The 20,075-nt window shown below is 33.3% G+C and overlaps 1 protein-coding gene across 22 annotated transcripts in view; it reads right to left on the bottom strand.

The window, feature by feature from the left end:
- The window catches only part of DLG1 (discs large MAGUK scaffold protein 1), a 193,173-nt gene that overhangs the window by 5,341 nt on the left and 167,757 nt on the right, over positions 1 to 20,075 (bottom strand). For 9 of the 22 annotated variants that reach the window (XM_037525322.2, XM_037525320.2, XM_054700462.1 and 6 more), the window contains 6 exons: positions 18,465 to 18,564; positions 11,687 to 11,728; positions 9,190 to 9,240; positions 8,220 to 8,321; positions 7,759 to 7,931; positions 978 to 1,087 (listed from right to left, as the gene is read on the bottom strand). In XM_037525322.2, the coding sequence (XP_037381219.1) occupies positions 978 to 1,087; positions 7,759 to 7,931; positions 8,220 to 8,321; positions 9,190 to 9,240; positions 11,687 to 11,728; positions 18,465 to 18,564 (578 nt within the window). Of the gene's footprint in view, positions 1 to 977; positions 1,088 to 7,758; positions 7,932 to 8,219; positions 8,322 to 9,189; positions 9,241 to 11,686; positions 11,729 to 17,776; positions 17,811 to 18,464; positions 18,565 to 20,075 lie in introns of all 22 variants that reach the window. The other 13 variants (XM_054700463.1, XM_054700469.1, XM_054700470.1 and 10 more) reach the window with 2 other exon arrangements.

Raw genomic sequence — 20,075 nt, 5'->3', positions numbered from 1 at the left:
GGGTACAGGCCAGATCTGAGGAAGGGTGAGAGGATTCACCAGAGACAGAGCGGGGAACAGAACAGGTAGACTGACGAAATACACTGCTGAGGGGAGCAGCGGGTGAGACAGGAGAGGTCTGCCACGCCATGTGGGACCCTCGCCGGCCGGCCGGGATCGAACTGGTGCTGCAGAGGCTGTGGATAACTTCACAGCGCTGTGCTCAACCGTCTGGCCACCAGGGGAGGCCCCCCATTTTATGTTTTCTTTAAGTAATATTTTATAGTTTTCACTGTTTACACCTTTACTTTCTTGTTTATTCCTATTTTAGTCTTCTGATGCTATTGTAAATGGAATTTTTGGTTATGAGTTTCCCATGTCATATAAAACTTAAATGCATTTGTATGATTTACTGTTGTTAATCTGTCTTTTGCTAGAGGCCCAGAAGCAAAAAAATGGAAAGACTTTTTTCTTTTCAAAAGCAACATGTGGTAGTTTATTTTTTCCTTCACCTATTTTTGCAATCTTTGTTTTTTAATTGAAGCACTTAGTCAAGCATTTAGTTACTGAAATATCTGTGTTCATTTATGTCATCTTATTGGCTGTACCCTTTTTGCCCCATCCATTTCATGTTTCTATTTGCACTTTCCTTTCTTCTTTTAGTTTCTATTTAAATTCTATTTTTTCCCTCTCGGTTAGCTAAGTAGCTATACATTATTTCAGTCTCTTAAAGATTAACTTAGAGCTGCACACTCCATTTCAGTAGGTACTAGCTACTATAACTATTTAACATAAAATTCTAACACATGTTACCTTATCCCTTACTTATATTAAGCCTTAATATCACGTGGTATTTATTTAATCCTCACAGTAACTCTACAAAGTGAATATACTATTATCATCCCCATTTTATAGATAAAGTAAGTTAATTACTCAATCTAATAAGTGACAAAAACTGGATTTGTACTTATAGGTATGCCTTAGGCATCTATACTTACATGATATTTTCCATGGTTTTGGGTTTAATAAAAATGGAGATTGGGTAAAGTTGTGCAATCTGTAATCTCTTTATGGCATTTCCAGACACATCGAGGATACAGTGTTTGCCCTAAAATACAGGGAAGAAGAAAAACAAGTGAACCAAGTATTTTTCAATTATATTAAAGGTTCATTTCCTAGAGTTATAAAATATAGATTATGATATGTTTGAGTCCTATTCATTTTAAGCACACTTGTCATTTTTGTTAGCAAATTTCAGAGGGGAAATGAAGAAAATAATGATTAAGAAAAATTAATTTTCCATTTTCAAACATTACATAAAAATACAGTTCCCTTATTTCATATTTTCACAGACGAGTAATCCCTCAAAATGTCAAAATGGCAACAGTATGGGATTTCCTATCTTTTATTTTTTCAAGAAAAAGGCATATAAAACCCCCTAAGCCACCATCTTACTGTAACTATCTTTTAATACAAGAATATATGATCAATAACAAGAAGAATTTTTTTAAAAAAAGATTTACTGATTGATTATTTATACAAGCACTGGGTGCAGTCAGAAGAGCGGGAGGGTGAGAGAATTCACCAGAGCCAGAGCGGGTAGCAGAGCAGGCAGAAGGACCGAAGTACACTGCTGAGGGGAGCAGCGGGCGGCAGAAGAGGTCTGCGCGCCATGTGGGACCCTCCTCCCATGGCTGGGGAGCAGCTGGGGATCGAACCGGCGCTGCAGAGGCTGCGGGCAGCTTTGCAACCCAGCACTCAACCGCTGTGCCATTGGGGAGGCCCAACAAGAAGAATTTTTAAAGTGGAATAAATTTAGATTAATAAAACCCATTACTAATACAATATTTTATTTCTCATTTTACTGGGGGCTGGCAAAAACTTTATCACAACTGGCATTTGGGAACCTCAATGCTGGATTTAAAAAATATGTTTCCTGGGCCTCCCCGGTGGCGCAGCGGTTGAGCGCTGGGTTGCGAAGCTGCCCGCGGCCTCTGCAGTGCCAGTTCGATCCCCGGCTGCTCCCCGGCCACCAGAGGAGGGTCCCACAATCTGCGCAGACCTCTCCTGCTGCCCGCTGCTCCCCTCAGCAGTGTACTTCGGTCCTTCTGCCTGCTCTGCTCCCTTCTCTGGCTCTGGTGAATTCTCTCACCCTCCCGTGCTTCTGACTGTACCCAGTGCATGTATAAACAAAACAAACAAACAAATAAATAAATAAACATGCCTCTATAAAAAAAAATTTAAAAAAAAAAAAAAAAAGTCAAATAAAACTCTAAAAAAAAAAAAAAATAAAAAATATGTTTCTAAATGTGTAAATTCACTGACAAAGGTTATTTAGGTTTTTAACATGGACGAGCATTTAAATAGTACTTTGAGTTTATTAGATTTTATTTTAAATCAGATGCTCCTCCATAATGCATGTTGTAATCTAAGGGTTTGAGTCCACTTCAGTGAACAATGTTTCAATTTGGAAATACTAGAAAAATTTAATATTGTATAAAGACTTCAAACATACGAAAAAGAAAATAGGGGGCTTGATGGGAAGATGTCAGAGGAAGTTCCCTGCTTTGTTCTGGGGAGAATATGCTGAGTTAAGTACTGAACTCAGAGGGCCATGTAATGTGGGGGAGACCAGAGTACCTCACAATTATTAGGGATCAATGTTGAACAAATGCAACAGAAGAGATGCAGAGATTTAGCTGAGGGAAACACAAGGGTGAGTATGGGAAAAGGTGGCTCCTGGGACAGAACTGGCTCATACACACTTCCTGGGAGGGCAAAGCTGATTGCTGTGGATCTAGTGGAGAGAGATATGGGCAAGAGTGCTATGGTGAGTCAGGCAAGGAAGACAAGGATCAGAAAGTTATAACCCCCACCAACCATTTCCCTGGTTGCTGGTGGATATGGAACAGAGTAGATACAGATAAGCTGCACTGGAATGCTCTGGGCTGCACTCAAAGCTGAGCTTGCAGAGACATGGGTCTGAGGCACAGATAGGGGCTCAGGAGCAATGGGCCCCTCCAGGACTGTCCTCCACTCAGAGGACCCATCTACACATCAGTTCTCCCTGACATACAGCACCATCTACTGGTAGAGGGGAATCCCTGCAACCTTAAAATTGAGAAAGTTGAAAATTGAAAAAAAACAAAACAAAACAAAAAAAACTAACAACAAAACAAAACAATAAATGGCAACACAAGTCCACAGAAGAGTATTACACCATAGAGAGAGGACAACTCCCCAGAACCCCACCAAAAAGACATGGAAGAGATGTTCTTCCTATTAGATACAAAATTTAAAATTACCATGATAATGAAATTCAAAGAAATGGAAAACACATAAAAGTTAATCAAAGATATGCAAGAAAATTTTTAAAAACAAGTATATATTGAGAAATAAAATTAATGTAAAGATTGAGACTGAAGTGTTAAATAAGGAGATGCAGAATCTAAAAAGATATAAAGATGATATAAAATTTCTGGACAAAGTTATGGAAGTAGCTCAAATTGAAGACCAAATCAGTGAGCTTCAAGATTGTAATACCCAAAGAATTCAGATGGAAGAAGTTAAGAGACACAAAGGGAAAAAAAAAAAAAGAAGAAACATTTTGAGACTTATCCAACTTTATGAGGATTGGCAATGTAAGAATAATGGGTATCCCAAAAGGGGAAGAGACAGAGAAAAGGGAAAAAAGAATATATTTAAAGAAATAGAGGAAAACTCCCCAAATATGGAGAAGGAACTACATACATGAAGCCAAAAGAACAAGTTACATAAACAGAATGAGACCTACACCATGACAACCTACACTAAGACATGTAGTAGTGAAACTTCTAAGAATTCAAGACAAAGACTATAGAAGCAGGCTAGAGGGAAGAAATAGATAACCTACAAAAGAAACTCAATTAAGCTTACAACTGACTTCTCTGAAGAAACACTAGGGGCAAGGAGAGAATGGAATGACATGATCAAAATATTGAAAGATAAAAACTGCTAGCTAAATATTACTCTATCTTGCAAGGCTCTCCCTCAGATATAAGGGAGAAATAAAGGTCTTCTCACACAAACAGAAGGTAAAAGAGTTTGCAAACACTAGATCCGCCTACCCATTCCAAGACATGTTGAAAGGAGCTCTCATATCTAAATCAAAGAGAAGAACATTCACAAAGAACTTAAGAGGGAAATAGAACCACAAAATTAAGACCAAATGGTAGTAGCAGACCTTCACAGATCAATAATCACTATCAGTGGAATAGATTGAACTCATCAATTGAAAGACAAACGGTGTCTGGTCAAAATCCAATATTCTGCTGTGCCTGGGAAATGCATCTGAGCTCCAAAGATAACACAGGCTCAGAGAAAAGGGCTGGAAAATAATCCTACTAGTGAATGGGACCCAAAGGAAGGCAAGAAGAGCCTTATTTATATCTGACAAAACATGTTTCCAACTAAAAATGGTAACAAGAAACAGAGATGGACACCACATAATGATTAAGGGAATATGCTAGGAAGATATAACACACATCAGTATATATGCATGAAATTAAGGACACCAAAATATATAAGGCAATTACTAGCAAACTTGAAAAACATACTCGGGGAAAGACACACTCATGGCAATGGACTTCAACACCCACTTTCACTAATGGACAGATCAACCAACTAGAAAATGAATAAGGAGGAACGCAACAGCCTAAAACAAAGACCACATGGGTTTAAGAGACATTTGTAAGACCCTACATGCTCCAAAAGTTGAATACACATTTTTCTCAAATGCACATGGTACATTTTCAAGGATTGACCACATATTTCGCCACAAGATAAGCATCAACAAATTCATGGGGATTGAGATTAAATCCAAACACCTTTTCTGTCCACAAAGGTATCAAAATAGAAACAAACAAACAAACAAACAAAAAACATCAAAAAAACAAAAAACACTCTAATAGTTGGAGACTGAACAATACACTACTGAATCACTATTGGGTTAATGAGGAAATCAAGAAGAAATTAAAAATTCCTTGAGACAAATAACAACGAGGACACAACCTTCCAGAATTTATGGGACACAGCAAAGCAGTAATGAGGGAAGTATATAGCAATACAGGCCCATATCAAGAAGCAAGAAAGACCTCAAATAAATAATCTATCTCTCACTTTAAGGAACCAGAAAATGAACAAACATTCCAAAAGTAAGGAGAAGGAAGGACATAATAAAAATATGAGCAAAAATATGTAAGAAAGTAAAAAAGATCAATGAAACCAAAAGCTGTTTCTTTGGGGAAAGAAACAGACAAACCTCTAGCTAGGTTCACAAAGAAAAGAAGGGAAAAAACTCAAATAGGATCAGAAATGAAAGAGAAGTTACAATAGATATCTCAGAAATTTAGAGGATTATAAGAGATTACCATGAACTTTTGTGTGTTATTAAGTTGAATAACCTAGAAGAGATGGAAAATTCTTATAAATACACAAATATCTGAGACTGAATGAGGGAGAAATAAAAACCTAAACAAACCAATTATAAATAAACTCAAACAGTAATCAAAAGTCTTCCAGAAAATAAGACCACAGTTTCACATATAATTTCTACCAAACTTTCAAAGATGCTGAAACTCTTCCAAAACATTGAGAAAGGGGGAATACTTCCAAACACATTTTATGAGGCTAACATTACCCTAATCCCAAAAAATGTAATATCAAAAATAGAAAACTACAGACCAATTTCCCTAATAAACATGGATGCAAAAATCCTCAACAAAATCTTAGCTAAATGAATTCAACAATGCTTTAAAAGAATTATACACCATGACCAAGTGGAATTTATACCAAGGAGACAAGATAGTTCAGTATCCAAAAGTCAATATAATTCACCACATTAATAAAAGGAAAGATAAAAGCGACTGATTTGATAAAAATCCTATCAATAGATGCTGAGAAAGCATTTGTTAAGATTCAACACCCATTTATAAAGAAAACTCTCAAAAAATGGGGCTACATGGAAAACACTTCAACATATTAAAAGCCATATATAACAAACTCACAGCTAACATTATTCTCAACATTGAAAAACTGAAAGCTTCTCCACAAAGATCTGGTACAAAATAAAGATGTTCACTTTCACCACAGCTATTCAACATAGCACTGGAAGTCCTAGATAGAGCAATCAGGCAAGAGGAGGATATAAAAGGAGTCCAAATAGGGAAAGAAGTAAAGCTATCATTATTTGCATGCAAGATGATAATATATAGAGAGAGAATGCTAAAAACTACACTAAAAAACTTCAGCTATCATACTCTCAGACTTCATACTATACGACAAAGCTATCATAATCAAAACAAAAAACTGACACACAGATCAGTGGCATAGAATCAAAGCCCCTGTAAAAAACCTACACCGATATGGGCAATTAATCTACGACAAAGGAGCCAAGAATGTCCAATGGAAAAAGCAAGAATCTTCAATCAATGGTGTTGGGAAAACTGAACACCTGCAGGCAAAAGAATGAAATTAGACCGCTCACTAACACAAAGCACAAAAATCAACTCAAAATGGATGAGACTTGGATTAAGACCTAAAACCCTAAGATTAACATTCTATCACATTTTCTTAACTGTACATAACAGTTTGAGAATAAAATGTAGATATACTTCTTCATCCTACATTTCCAAAAGAATAACATTTCTTATATACCTACAGTATAATTTCAGTTGGCTATCTAGGTTCTTTACCGCAAAAGGGAAAACAGTTCTTGATCCAGGAGCCAATCCAGGATCATACACTGCATTTAGATGAAATGTCTTATCTGTGTCAAATTAGCACAGTTCCTTAAGTCTTTTCTAATAACTTATAACTGTATTGTATTGGATCAGAGTATTATTTGTAACATTTGTACTCTATGGAGCTTCCGGATATTTTCTTCTCCATAAGGTTTGTACAAGAAATAGTTTGTTGTGATTATGGTGACAGTGCATGTGTGAACTGGTGATGGGGATTTTGTGGGGACTACACCTGAAAAGAGAAAGCATGCCCTGTATAAAAAGGAAGAATGATATAAAATATACATAAAATAAAAAATTTTTTTGTGTGTAATCTCAGTACCAGGAACAACTACACTTATCTTGAACATATTTTTATTGATGGAATTTTTTTTTCACTTCAAATCCTTAATTATACTAGATACTGGAAAGCTAGGATTAAAGACAAGGTCTACCTCTAACAAGTATACAGTATTTTAAGTATTTTTTTTAAAGATTTATTTATTTATGCATACAAGAGCTGGGGTACAGGCCAGAGATGTGGGGGGTGAGAGGATTCACTAGAGACAGAGTGGGGAACAGAACAGGCAGACTGAGTGAAATACACTGCTGAGGGGAACAGTGGGTGAGACAGGAGAGGTCTGCTGCGCCATGTAGGTTGCTCCCTGGCCGGCTGGGGATTGAACTCGTGCTGCAGAAGCTTCAGATTGCTTCACAGTGTGGTGATTTACCCCTTGCACCACCAGGGAGGCCCAGTGTATAGTACTTTAAAGTATTAACTTCCCCTCTTGGACCTGTGTTGTTATTCCTAGTCTTATTTTCTTTGTTGACCTTCTTCATCTACTTTATATTGTATATATTTTATAAGTCAACTAAATAATTTAGTGAGTTGAGAAAAATAATCAATACTGCATTATCTATATTTTTCAAACATATAAACTAAAACTTTACATCCCATCATTCTTTCATACTGTCAAAGATGTGATTAGAAACTATATTCCAGGGTCACTTTAACACTTACCTTTTCTGCTACTTCTCGCACAGACTGTACACTTGTTCCATACAGATGGTTGTTATACTGGCCAGCTTCAATGAATTTATGTTCCTGGATATCTTTTTCCATCTGTTCTCTTGATGTCACAAAATGATAGTCTCTTCCATCTACCTCATAATCTCGCTTTGGTCTAGTTGTATCTTTAATAGAAGTTGAGGAAGTCTTGAGTATTAAAAGCACAGCAAATCTACTCAAATAATTCTTTAAAAAATTTATTACTATTTCTCATAATATTGCATCATGATATTATATATTAAGTAATTGCTTTGTAAAGTTCAACACAACAGATATTAATTTAAATTAAAGGGCAATAATATGGAGGATGGAAGAGTAAGTATAAATCATTAGAAATGATAACATTTACTTCCACCACATACAGTGACAAAATGTCAATAATAATAATTAAAAATTTTGTGTGGGTTACTCACGAGGAACACATGATCCAAATTTGTCAGGAAATTCTGAGATCAAGTCATCATTTATCCTGTCTTTCATAGGTCCTAATATGATGACTGGTCGAGTATAGTTAACTATAAAGATAAACTGCATGTTAAAAGGAAAAAACACTCAACAAACATCAATGTTTTATTTTACCAGAAAACAAAAGTATCATTAACTGTTAAGATTTTTTTTCACTTTCTACACCAATTATGTCTAAATTGCTAGTTTACACAAGCCTTGACCATGATCTTAAACTTAAGTCAATCTCTTGCTGGGAGTCAAACACTTGATAATACTACCAAGTCAAAACCAGCATTTAGGCAGATAATATTTCTACACATTGCTAATATCATTTCATCACAAATGAGAAAACACAGTACAGTGTTTCACTGATCTTTTTAGAAGGAGAAATTATAAGAAAGTAGGTCAAAGAAAGGAAAAGAAACTAGGTTTAAGAAGTGATATGATCACAGTGATGTAGAAAAATGATCTAATAAATTGCATTCACTGAATCATAAGGGATCATGCTTGGAAGCAAAATGATTGGGAGTAAGAATCAGAACTAACATTGAGGTATAGTGATAAAAAGGGGGTCATAAATAAGTAAGGTATCATAGAAGAATAAATAGGGCTTAGAAACTGATTGGACAAGGGGAATAAGGAGGAGCAAATGAGCTTCCAAATTTTTGAACAAGGAAAGGTGGTGACATTATTATGAACACTGGAAAGAAGTTACTTAGGAAATAAAAGGCCAATATAAAATGCCTATATTCGAAAATACTGTGGACTAAACCAGGTTTCAAAAATTTTACAGTAAATTTCTACATATATACATATAATAAAAAAATACAGTAAAATTCTTATATATAATTTTTTGAGATAGGAGTTAAGACTTATTTTCCAAATTAAGGAATATATTTTTCTAGAAGACTATAAAACATCAGCAGCTTCACAAACCTTCTTGCTGATTCACTGGTTCATAAGATAAGACATATTCTTCTTGACCACCTATTAGAAAGTTAAAATACAGATGAGAAAATTCTATAAAGATAAATAATGCTAATTTAACTCTTCATACATAAATTACTAGCATATACCTGAGAAAACAGCAAAGATCTATAAAAGGTATTTTAAATTATTCATGGAAAACTTTTATAAAAAGTGGCAAATTATAAAATCATAAAGATAAATTTGATAAATATAAAAACAAAATATAAATGCACTATTTAATATCTACCTTTCTCTTATTCTGTTTTATAGATTAGATTGATTTAAAAATCTGCATTTGTGATGTCAAGTATGTGCTTATTAGTTTTTTATTTAGATTCTAAGAACTTAAATCTTTTGATGATTAATATTTTTGTGAGTTGTTTTCTATATATGCATATTAGGTAACTTATGCTATCAAAAATATGCTGCCTTTTAGGTCACATGAGGTATAATGCTAACAGAGCATGCATATATTATTTATAATTAAAGCTATCTTAGAATAAAATTTTTTAACACAAATTGAAACTACTGTAATTATTTCAATGATTATTACAAATTCATTTTATTTTTTTATTTTTTTTTAATAGAGGCATGTTTTTATTTATTTATTTGTTTGTTTTTTTGTTTATACATGCACTGGGTACAGTCAGAAGCGCAGGAAGGTGAGAGAATTCACCAGAGCCAGAGCAGGGAGCAGAGCAGGCAGAAGGATGGAAGTACACTGCTGAGGGGAGCAGCGGGCGGCAGGAGAGGTCTGTGCGCCATGTGGAACCCTCCTCCGGTGGCCGGGGAGCAGCCGGGGATTGAACTGGCGCCGCAGAGGCCGCGGGCGGCTTCGCAACCCAGCGCTCAACCGCTGCGCCACCGGGGAGGCCCACAAATTCATTTTATTAAATAAAAATATTTAAAGTTAGTTAAAAGGTGCTTTAGATAAAACTATATCCTTCTCCTCAAACAAAATGAATCACATAGTAAGGGAGATAAAACATTGTGTTTTCATCTTAAAAAGCACGTTCAAAGTTAAATTAAATCCTCTAATATTTAAAGTTTAGATTTTAAATACTCTAAAAAGCTACAAATTATATCTTCATTAATGAAGCGAACTAAAAAAAGTTAATATTTTTAGGAGTTTGTAAAATACACACACACACAAATATGCAGGAAAACAAACTAGGCAGGTTTATTAACAAGTGGTTCAATGAAAGCAAAAGATAGTGGATAATGCATTTGAAGGTTTTCTCCTTGATTATCAAAATTTTGTAACAAATTTTTCACTAAATTTGTAATTGATTTATATGTATAGTATTATATAGAATTTAAAAATTCATATAATGGTATTTTCTTCCTGCTTTAAATGTACACTTTGTTGTTTAAATTTATTATCATAATATATAAAATACACATTTACAAGTTGCTTTTTAAAGTATTGTATGTAAAACATGGCTTATACATTAGCAAAAACATGCAATTTGAATAATCCACACCTAATAATTCATGCAAAAATGGTGAGAAAGACAATATATACTTTCATTACCTCTTTTTAGTCTAGAAAGCCTCTCAGATACTCATGGAAACTTCTGAGTATTAGTTAAATAAATTCTAAATGCGAGAAATCAAATTTCCACTCCAAAAAAAGAAAATCATTAAGTAGCTGTTATGCAGAAAAAATAATAACCAACAATCGAATGAGGGTTAAAAGTATATATTGTCAACATGAAAAAGACTGATATTAACAGGATGGACCTTTTGAGCAGCCATACTCATCTGTAATCAAGATTACTTTCATATTAGACAGCAGTAAAAAAAAAAGTTAGAAAAGCAATTTTAATTTTTAAGGTGCTATAATTAATAATATTCATTTACTTGACCCTCCTCCCATACCCGAATCTGTTAAAAAACTTCACATGCTTATATAGTACACTTAATATAATGTCAAGAATGTAAAACAAAATACCAAAAAAGAAATCACTGTATTACTAGTTGAGCAGCTGTTGAAAATTTTCCTTCGCCATTTCTTATATCCACCAAAAGTTGGTGATAATCAATAACTTGACATATACCAGTATTGGTGACACAGAATAAAAAAGGAAATAAAGCAAATTATGATTTAGCATTATTGAAAAATACTTTAATGCTCATGTTAATAGATAAAATGGCAAAATACAAGTTTATCCCTCATTCAACTAAGTATTTACTGCTTATAAAAGATACATACACATACATAGATATAGTGAGACAAATAGCACTATTGCAAAAAACTATCTTAGTATTCTATTATAATTTTGAAAATTAACTTTGGCATATATAATTTTATTTTTCAAGTATAGATTTTACTTGGCTTTCCTTGATTTTAAAATATGAAGTACCTAAGATTTGATTTTTAGAACACATCACTAGGGAAAAAAGCCCCAAAAGATATATATTACTTGAAATTACAAAAGAACAAGTAACTTAAAACACTTACGGTAACTACTTTCACTATCGCTGGCATTAGAAGTTACATGCTCTGAAATTGCAGGACAATGGAAAAAATAAAGAAAGCACAGTGTCATGAGTTTAAAAAAAGTAAATTATCAAAATAAACACAAGGTGACATTACAAAATGTTGAGATATAAACCAAATATAACCAAAGAAATTTTAAAAAGCATTTTTTGATTTTCTTTAAAGTTTTTCAAATAGATATGAATTAACAAGGAAAAAACCTGTAATTCAGGACAATGCCTCAGTTTTGTACAAGTTTATAAATAAAGTCTAAATTACAAATAATAAGTAGAATATAACAAAGAGGATACAGCAACCCTACATTATAAATTAGTCTAATGTACACATAAAAATCAGAAAGAGATAATGTTGTTGGAACTATTAAATTTAGTTTATGAACAATAATGACTGACAAATGAGGCAAGTTATATTTGAGCAAATAGATGCCCATTTTAATGAAGAGATTCTTTAAAGAGATGACTTTGATTTTAGTTCAGCTTCTCTCATTCCCGAAGAGAAACGAAAATTCCGTGTTTCTGAAATTATACATATAAGCATTTTAGTTGTCACAGATGCCTCAAAAAAAGTCAAATGGAAGGAAATTCTAGAAGGTTAAAATGGACTAAATTTCTGAGAAACTCTGCTTTGGTAAAATCTGTCAATGGCTGTTTTGCAAAAGAAAAAAAGATAAAACAAATATATTCAGTTGCAAACTACAAGGTTTCTCCTTGAAAGTGACCCCATTTCATAACTTGACTGTTCAGTAAACTCAATCTTTTCATGTAAATGTCATCTCTCATGTTCTCTCAATAAATGTCTCTTGAATTGAGAAAAAGGTAATTTTATTTATAAAAACTAAGAAACAGATTTTTGCATGGGAGAGAGAAATCTAATTTCTTATGCCAGGCAAAAGAAAAAAAAGATTTCAAAGGGTAAGGAAAAAAATCTGAGAAATATCTGCTGTACCATATAACCATGGAGTCTCCCAACAAAAAGCATTACCTAAAAGTTTAGAGAATGGTACAATTTAAGATTTCAAATACAACAATTTAAGATTTCAAATACAACAGTTCTTGAATTGCTGTCACAGTGAAAAATAAGTCACTTGTTCTAAACGCAAAGACATAGATAACTCTATCATGACCAGAGACATTTTAAATATGTGGGACATCAAAAATCACGTGAATAAATAAAATGCTGGCTTTTAAAGTTTATATTTGAAATTTCCCATGTTATCACATGGACTACAAAACAAAACAATTTTTAATTATTCTAAAATATCCTATTGGATTAGTAATGATTTGCCTTACTATTTATTTTTAGAAATTTTGATTTTGCTTTAAATTCTTTTTTACAAACATCAACATTTTTTTATGAATGCCTTCATTTACATAGCTTTTTACCATCTGTCCTATTTCCTTAAAATTAATTCCCAGAAGTAGGAATGCCACTTTTTAAAAAGGAAGGTCTTAAATTTATTTAGGATTGGTATCCCACTCTACAAAGAAACATTAGTTACTAGAGAGCTTACAGCAATGAACATCATCATTGCTGGAGAGCTTACAGAAATGTATAATGCTTTATTCCTGATAATTATAATATTTTCCAAAGCACTTCAGAAAAGAGGATATCCAAATATCCAAAAACATGTAACAAAGTGCTCAAGTTTATTATCAGGGAAATGCAAATCTTTCACCAGAAAGGCTAAAAGGAAACAAAACCAATATAGTTATGCCTATATAGAAAAGGATATGTAGCAACTGGATTTCATATATTGGGGATGGATGGGGTAAATTGGTACAACCACTTTGGAAAACTATTTGACAGTGCCATTTAAAGCTGAACATATGTATGTATATATGAGTCAGCAATTCCTCCCCTCAACCCCCAAGTTTCCCCAACAGAAAGCATACATATGTGACCAAAGGCCATGCACAAGCATGTTGGAAGCAACGCTATTAAAAATAGCCATAAATGTTTATTTACAAATCTGAGACAACATATGTAGCTTCATATTTTACTTTTTCCACTTATATTGTGGGCATTTTCCCATGTCATTACATTTTAATATGACTTTCAGAGGTTATAAAATATAACAAATATGGATAAATCATAATTCACTAAACATGTCACCAATGTAAGACATTTTAGGAAAGTATAGTTATCTCTGTCTCTGATTACATCCTTAGGATAAATTCCTTGAAGAAGTAATTAATAGGTCAAAAGATATACTTTTCTTTTTCTTTCTTTTTTTTTTTTAAAAGATTTATTTATTTATTTATACAAGCACTGGGTACATTCAGAAGCGTGGGAGGCTGAGAGAATTCACCAGAGCCAGAGCGGGGAACAGAATAGGCAGACCGACGAAATACACTGCTGAGGGGAGCAGTGGGCGTGGCAGGAGAGGTCTGCGCACCATGTGGGACCCTCATTGGTGGCCGGGGATAGAACTGGCGCTGCAGAGGCTGCGGGCAGCTTCGCAGCTCAGCGTTCAACCGCTGCGCCACCAGGGGAGGCTCAAGAGATATACTTTTCCAGAAAGGCTGTACCAATTTACTTTCAATAAACCCATCACTGGGTTGGGCTCTACTTTAAAAGAAAAGTATGCCAAGGTGATTGGTTACTACTAGGGATATTAAATATTTTATATGCTTATTTCTTTTATCTTTTTTTAAAGATTTATTTATTTATACAAGAACTGGGGTACAGGCTAGAGGCGTGGGAGGGTGACAAGATTCACCAGAGACAGAGCAGGGAACAGAACAGGCAGACTGACTGAAATACACTGCTGAGGGGAGCAGCAGGCAAGACAGGAGAGGTCTGCAGCGCTATGTGGGTATCTCCCTGGCCGAGGAATTGAACCCACCCTGCAGAGGCTGAGGGTAGCTTCACAGCGCTGCACTCAACCTGCTGTGCCATGGGGGAGGCCCTCATTTGTTTATCTTTTAAGCACTTTTCTGATATCCTTTGTTCAGGTTTCTAATGGAGACCCAATCTGTTTCTTATTGATGTGGTAGAGATTCATAGTAAAGGATTTTATCTTTTGACATACATGGCATAAATATATTCTTAAATTAATTTTTAGTTTATGTCTGATGACCACAACTATTTCAGATCTATATAAGCAATTCTCACCTTTCTATTTAAACATTTCCTTTGAAAATGTATCATGTTTTTTTTCCTTTGCTCTCCAAGTATTATAGTATTATATCATCAATATTATATCATCAAGTATTATATCATCAATCTCAAGCAATTATAATACTCTTAACATTTATTCTTTCCAAAATGAAAATAAGTCTGCTTTGGCATCTAAGAGCTCTATATAACTTTTAAAGTAAGGCTTTAAAATGTGAAGGAAGGAAACAAATATAATGAGAATCTATGTCCTTAACTGAGGAAGTTTTTGAGGTGTTCTATAAAATATAAAGCTATAAAAATTGAGCTCTGTATTAAAGATAGGTACAAGCCTTTGTTTGAAACTGTTTCTGATTTCATTTCCCTTATATAATGCCTCCTGAACTATATTTCCTTTTAGTTTCTGTTAAATCTTACCCAGTTTCTTCCTCCAAAAGTTACTCAAAATTGCCTTCTTAAAATATAAAATCTTCACACATTTCTATTTCTAGCTTTTCATGAACTATGATGATATAGTAGTATTACCCCTGATTTCTAATCATATTCTAGTGCTGTTAAGTCAAAATTAGGTTTGGAAAGGCAATTTCTTTCATTTCCTCTACTCTCAACAGTGAAAATCAACAGTTTGATTCTCTTTGTAGAATCACTGAATTCATGTTTATGAAGTGTTCCTGTGTATCCTTTTTGTTTCTCTCTTTTCTTCAATTAATATCCTCTTTTTTCATAAGTCTTCAATTAATACCCTATTTTTCATAAGTGAAATTACAAAGATGCAAAAGTAAATCTTTCTTGATATTCAGTGTTATTCCAAAAGTCTTCAAGTTTCTCCAGAATAATTTATCCTTTTGTTCAGAGTTCCTTTATGAATCCTGTTCCAACAAGGCTTGATGAAAACTCATGAGTGTTTCTTATACTAATTTCATATAGATTTTACTGAGGTTTATTTCCTGTATTTTGAACTTCAGCTATAGATTATTGAGGGCACAAATAATGTCTGTGACACACTTTTCTTTTCAGTATCTTCTGTTTTACGAAAATGGGCACGTTTTCAATGGCTAGTTACCTGTTTTTTATATGCTAATTCAATCATAACTAGTTCTACAATTCTCATATTTTTCTGAGTCCCTCAACATCTTCCAAATAACATCTTTATCTGAACTTCAAGTTACCAGGTAAATAAATTCTTTCAGTTCCTATGAGATAAAGTATAGAAATGTACCATACAAAGGATCTCAAGTCAATGCCCAGAAAATTGAATCAATTTCTAAAGTCTCTATTTGGTAATCAGTTATCATTTTCCCCTTCTTCCCAAGTACCTATCCTTAATGAAAATGAGAGATGGAAATATAATGTGGTCAATGTGTAATTTTCACCCATTATAATATCAACATCAACATGGAAACTCAATTCTATATTTAATGAACTTTTCAATGAAGTTTCCATAGGTTTCTGTTGACTCAACAGATATTAAAAATCTATGGTTCAGCTGCTGACCCATACTACCTCTAAGGTATGTTATTCTCAGAATACATTCCCTAGCATTAAGAATCTGTGGAAATAATTTCCAATTTTGAATACCGTCACTGATATTTTTTCCCAGAATGTTATTCTCAGAATATGTTATTCTCAGAATACATTACCTAGCATTAAGAATCTATGGAAATAATCTCCAATTTTGAAGATTTTCACTGATATTTTTTCCCAAAGGCAATGTATTAAAAAAGGGTGACATTAGTGATACTAAGTTTGCGGCTTTTGCTAAATTCTAAAAACACACATGCAAAAATAGCGAAGTGTATCTAATAAAAATAATTATACCTTAAGCATAATGCATCAATCTAATACAAACATTTAATCATTAAGGTTGAAATAGAAGTATCTATAGTTTAGAAAAAATTCAGGAATAAAGTTACCTAATTAGGAAAAAAAATTATGAAACAATGTTTACTAATACAACTCTTAGAAAGTTAAAGGACATTAGATATACCTGTAATGATCAATGAATTATAAATAAAAACTTTTAAAAATGCTTAATAATCCAAATAAAAATAACTAGCTAGAAAAGAAACTTTAGCTTAAAAGGTTACTTCTATAAATGATTTTTAAGTTTACAGCTGAAATAACAGTAATATCTGGTAAAATTTCATATTGAATCAATTTAAAAACACCACAATAAAAATTCTGTTTGCTGAAATTACTTCATTTCATTCATTCAATCATTCCAATAGTTATTGAATAATTTTGTACAATGTTTAAATAAAGATTAAGTACAAGCTACAAAATTAAATAAAAACAACCCAACCCAACCCAAAATGAGACAATATCCGAGCTACAGGAAAAAGAAAGGATATTATTTCTTGTAATTCTTTTCGTAACTTACAACCTCCTTAAAAAAGAGATGTACAATTTTCCTTTTAAAGAGTCTTAAACCTAACATCCATAATTCTTCTCTAATGTTTAAGATCTATTGTGTTTTGTAATTTCACATTATAGCAGTGTGTTCCTAACATAGTATGTGAAAGTAATTTTAAATTGTTTTAGTAAAAAAGGGGGGAATACAACCGCAAGGAAGAGTACTTTCTATATTCTAATAATGAGGGCAGGTAGCACTGTTTTGAAAAACTAAAAAAGTTTTCATATTAAAAAAAACTCTAGTGAAAGTATTGCCATAAAAATTACAAAAAGGAAAATGAAATTATGAGCAGAGTTTTGCAACAAATAATATGTGAAGAATCAGCACTAAAAAACCAAAAGTTGTGTATTACAGAAATAAAAATCCCAAGCATCTTATTAACATGAAAAGTCTAAAGGTTATATAAAATCATACACCTCCTCATGCCAGAAGGGCACTACCATGAATCTCAAAATGTGTTGGAAAAAGGTAGGTCTGTAGATGGAGGTTAAAAATAACTTGGGAATATTTTGATCACTTACTCAGGCCTTTTGATCCCATGTCGTCAGGGATCTCCTGTAGAGAGTAGTTCCCAGAGAGCAAGCAATAAAAAGATAATCAAAAAAAATAGTTGTCAGTAATGCATAAAATTGGTGCTACAATAAGAGACAGTTCCAAGACCATTACAGGTACACAAATCTTATAGAGCATTTTTTTAGATTTCTGAATTCAACATCAACTAGCAAGTAAATGTAATTTACTGAAAGAATGGAAGTTTAATCTTTGAGACTGATTAGGGAAGAGGTGTAAAATTTGAGACCATCTCTTGCTATTTTAAAAGTAAAATTCTGACTGCCTATATATAATGAAAAAAAGGATAAAATGAATGATTCCAGATGATTTATTATCAGAGTGGCAGTGTTATTCACAGAAATCAGTAAGCAGCATCTCAGGTATCCATGTTTTCCTCTCAAATATTCTTTGAGAGTATGTTAAGTGTTTCTGCTTTAAGCATGTAACTTAAAAATACTACATACTTTTAGAATTCCTGAGGTGACAGAAAATTTAAGATTGATATACAAATTTATTTATGCCTGTTAAGTTGCTTCTGGTTAAGACAATTAGTAACCTGTTGCAGCTCTTGAAACTGTCTCCATGGTAACAACCAACTGCAGGGCAGTAGGTCCCTCTATATTTATTTTCAGTTGACCACTGGATTCACATACTTACGGTCAGCATCACTTGTTTCCTGCTCACTCTGGTCCTTGTTCTTGTAGAAGGGGAATTTTCGGGAAAAGAGGTTCTTTTTACGCTTGTCATTGAATGACTGCTGAAGAAGAGAAGGAGGGGCAAAACAAAGGGATGTCTACTGTCTGTGTGTACAAAGGCCCAGCCTAGTAGCTCTGTGGAAGCTGACTCTTGTGACCACAGTGTGCAGTTTGTATATTAATACTACTTTAATCACATGTAAAGTGAATTTCTAATTTTATATTAACTTCTCTAACATATTACAACTGAAAAGATTAAAAAATTTGAAAAGTGTAATTCAGTAATATCTAAAAATAAGGAGAAAGTGCTACTTGATAAAAAGGGAAGAGTAAATCAGATTAGCTATTATTATAACCAATAGTACAAGCCAAGCTAACATATGTTCATATCAATCCATATTTTTGTAAAATTCCAGGTACTGGGTACTCTAAGCAAAAGTTATTATAAATGCTATTCTAGCTGCTTAAACATTTTTTTTAATGCATTAGGCAATAATCTTCATTTTCCTTTGGCTTGAGTACATTTCCCCCTCTTTTTTTGACACAAATTATCTAAAAAAGGCATTAGAAAAGAAAATCAAACCAACTGAGAAAACTGCTAGTGCTGAATATCTAAAAACAAACAAAAAATTGTTTTTTTATGGAAGAGAAAAAAGACAAGTAAAGTCTTATGGCATGAATCAGAAACTGGGAAGAAAACTACAAGGGGCCATCAAACACACAGTCTAACAAAGGATTTATCAATGCCATCTAGGCGAAGCAGGCGATTCAAGCTCTCCTGGCCAACTTGTATGTGATCACAACTGTTTGGCTTATCTTTAAGCTCCATATACTTATTTTTTTGAAAGTTTAAAAAATAAATCAGATCCAATCCATTGATACCATGTACTGAATAGGGAACAAAACGTTTGTGCTTAGAAAAGCCCAAAAGGCAATAAATACTATGAGGGAGCTAGACGTTTGATTTAATGTTCCTTATTGCACAGATGTTGGAAATGTCTTTCCCTCTCTAAATTTATGCATTCATAGATTAAAGAGCATACAGCACAAAGCAAGATGAGACTATTGAAGAGGAACAGTTTCTTTTGTAATTTCTGTCATACATATCCATGTCTTGAAGGGAATGGTCTTGACTATAAGAATCAGTAGGAATTATTATTTTTTTTGAAGCAAGAACAGTACAAAGGATAGAAATTTTATTCTGATTTTTCTTGAGTTTAGCCACAACATAAGATGCTATAATTATTTTGAGGAATATCAACAACCAGGAAAGTATATTTTTGGCATGCCTATATTTTCAAATGAAGCCAGGTGAGTAAGGAGCTAAAGTAGATTAAAGTGACTTTTAAAAGCTCAAATTCTATTCTTTGAAAGGAGTTGGTAAGAATCCTTACAAAAACTATGCTAACCTTTCATTTTTACCTTTTTATATTAATAATTCAGGATTAACAGGTTCATAATTCTTTAGTTAAGCAGATTATCCTGATTTCAATCTTAAACTTTAAATCTAAGCATAATTTAAAAATTAAACTGATGAGAAAAAAATAATTGTGGGTGAACCTGGGCTTACAAT

This window comes from Talpa occidentalis, unplaced genomic scaffold, assembly GCF_014898055.3.
Source record: "Talpa occidentalis isolate TD23 unplaced genomic scaffold, MPIMG_talOcc4v2.1 talOcc4.4, whole genome shotgun sequence".
In the NCBI taxonomy this organism is placed as follows: Eukaryota; Metazoa; Chordata; class Mammalia; order Eulipotyphla; family Talpidae; genus Talpa; species Talpa occidentalis.
The sequence above is the reverse complement of the archived record's forward strand: the minus strand, read 5'-3'. Positions and strand labels throughout refer to the sequence as shown.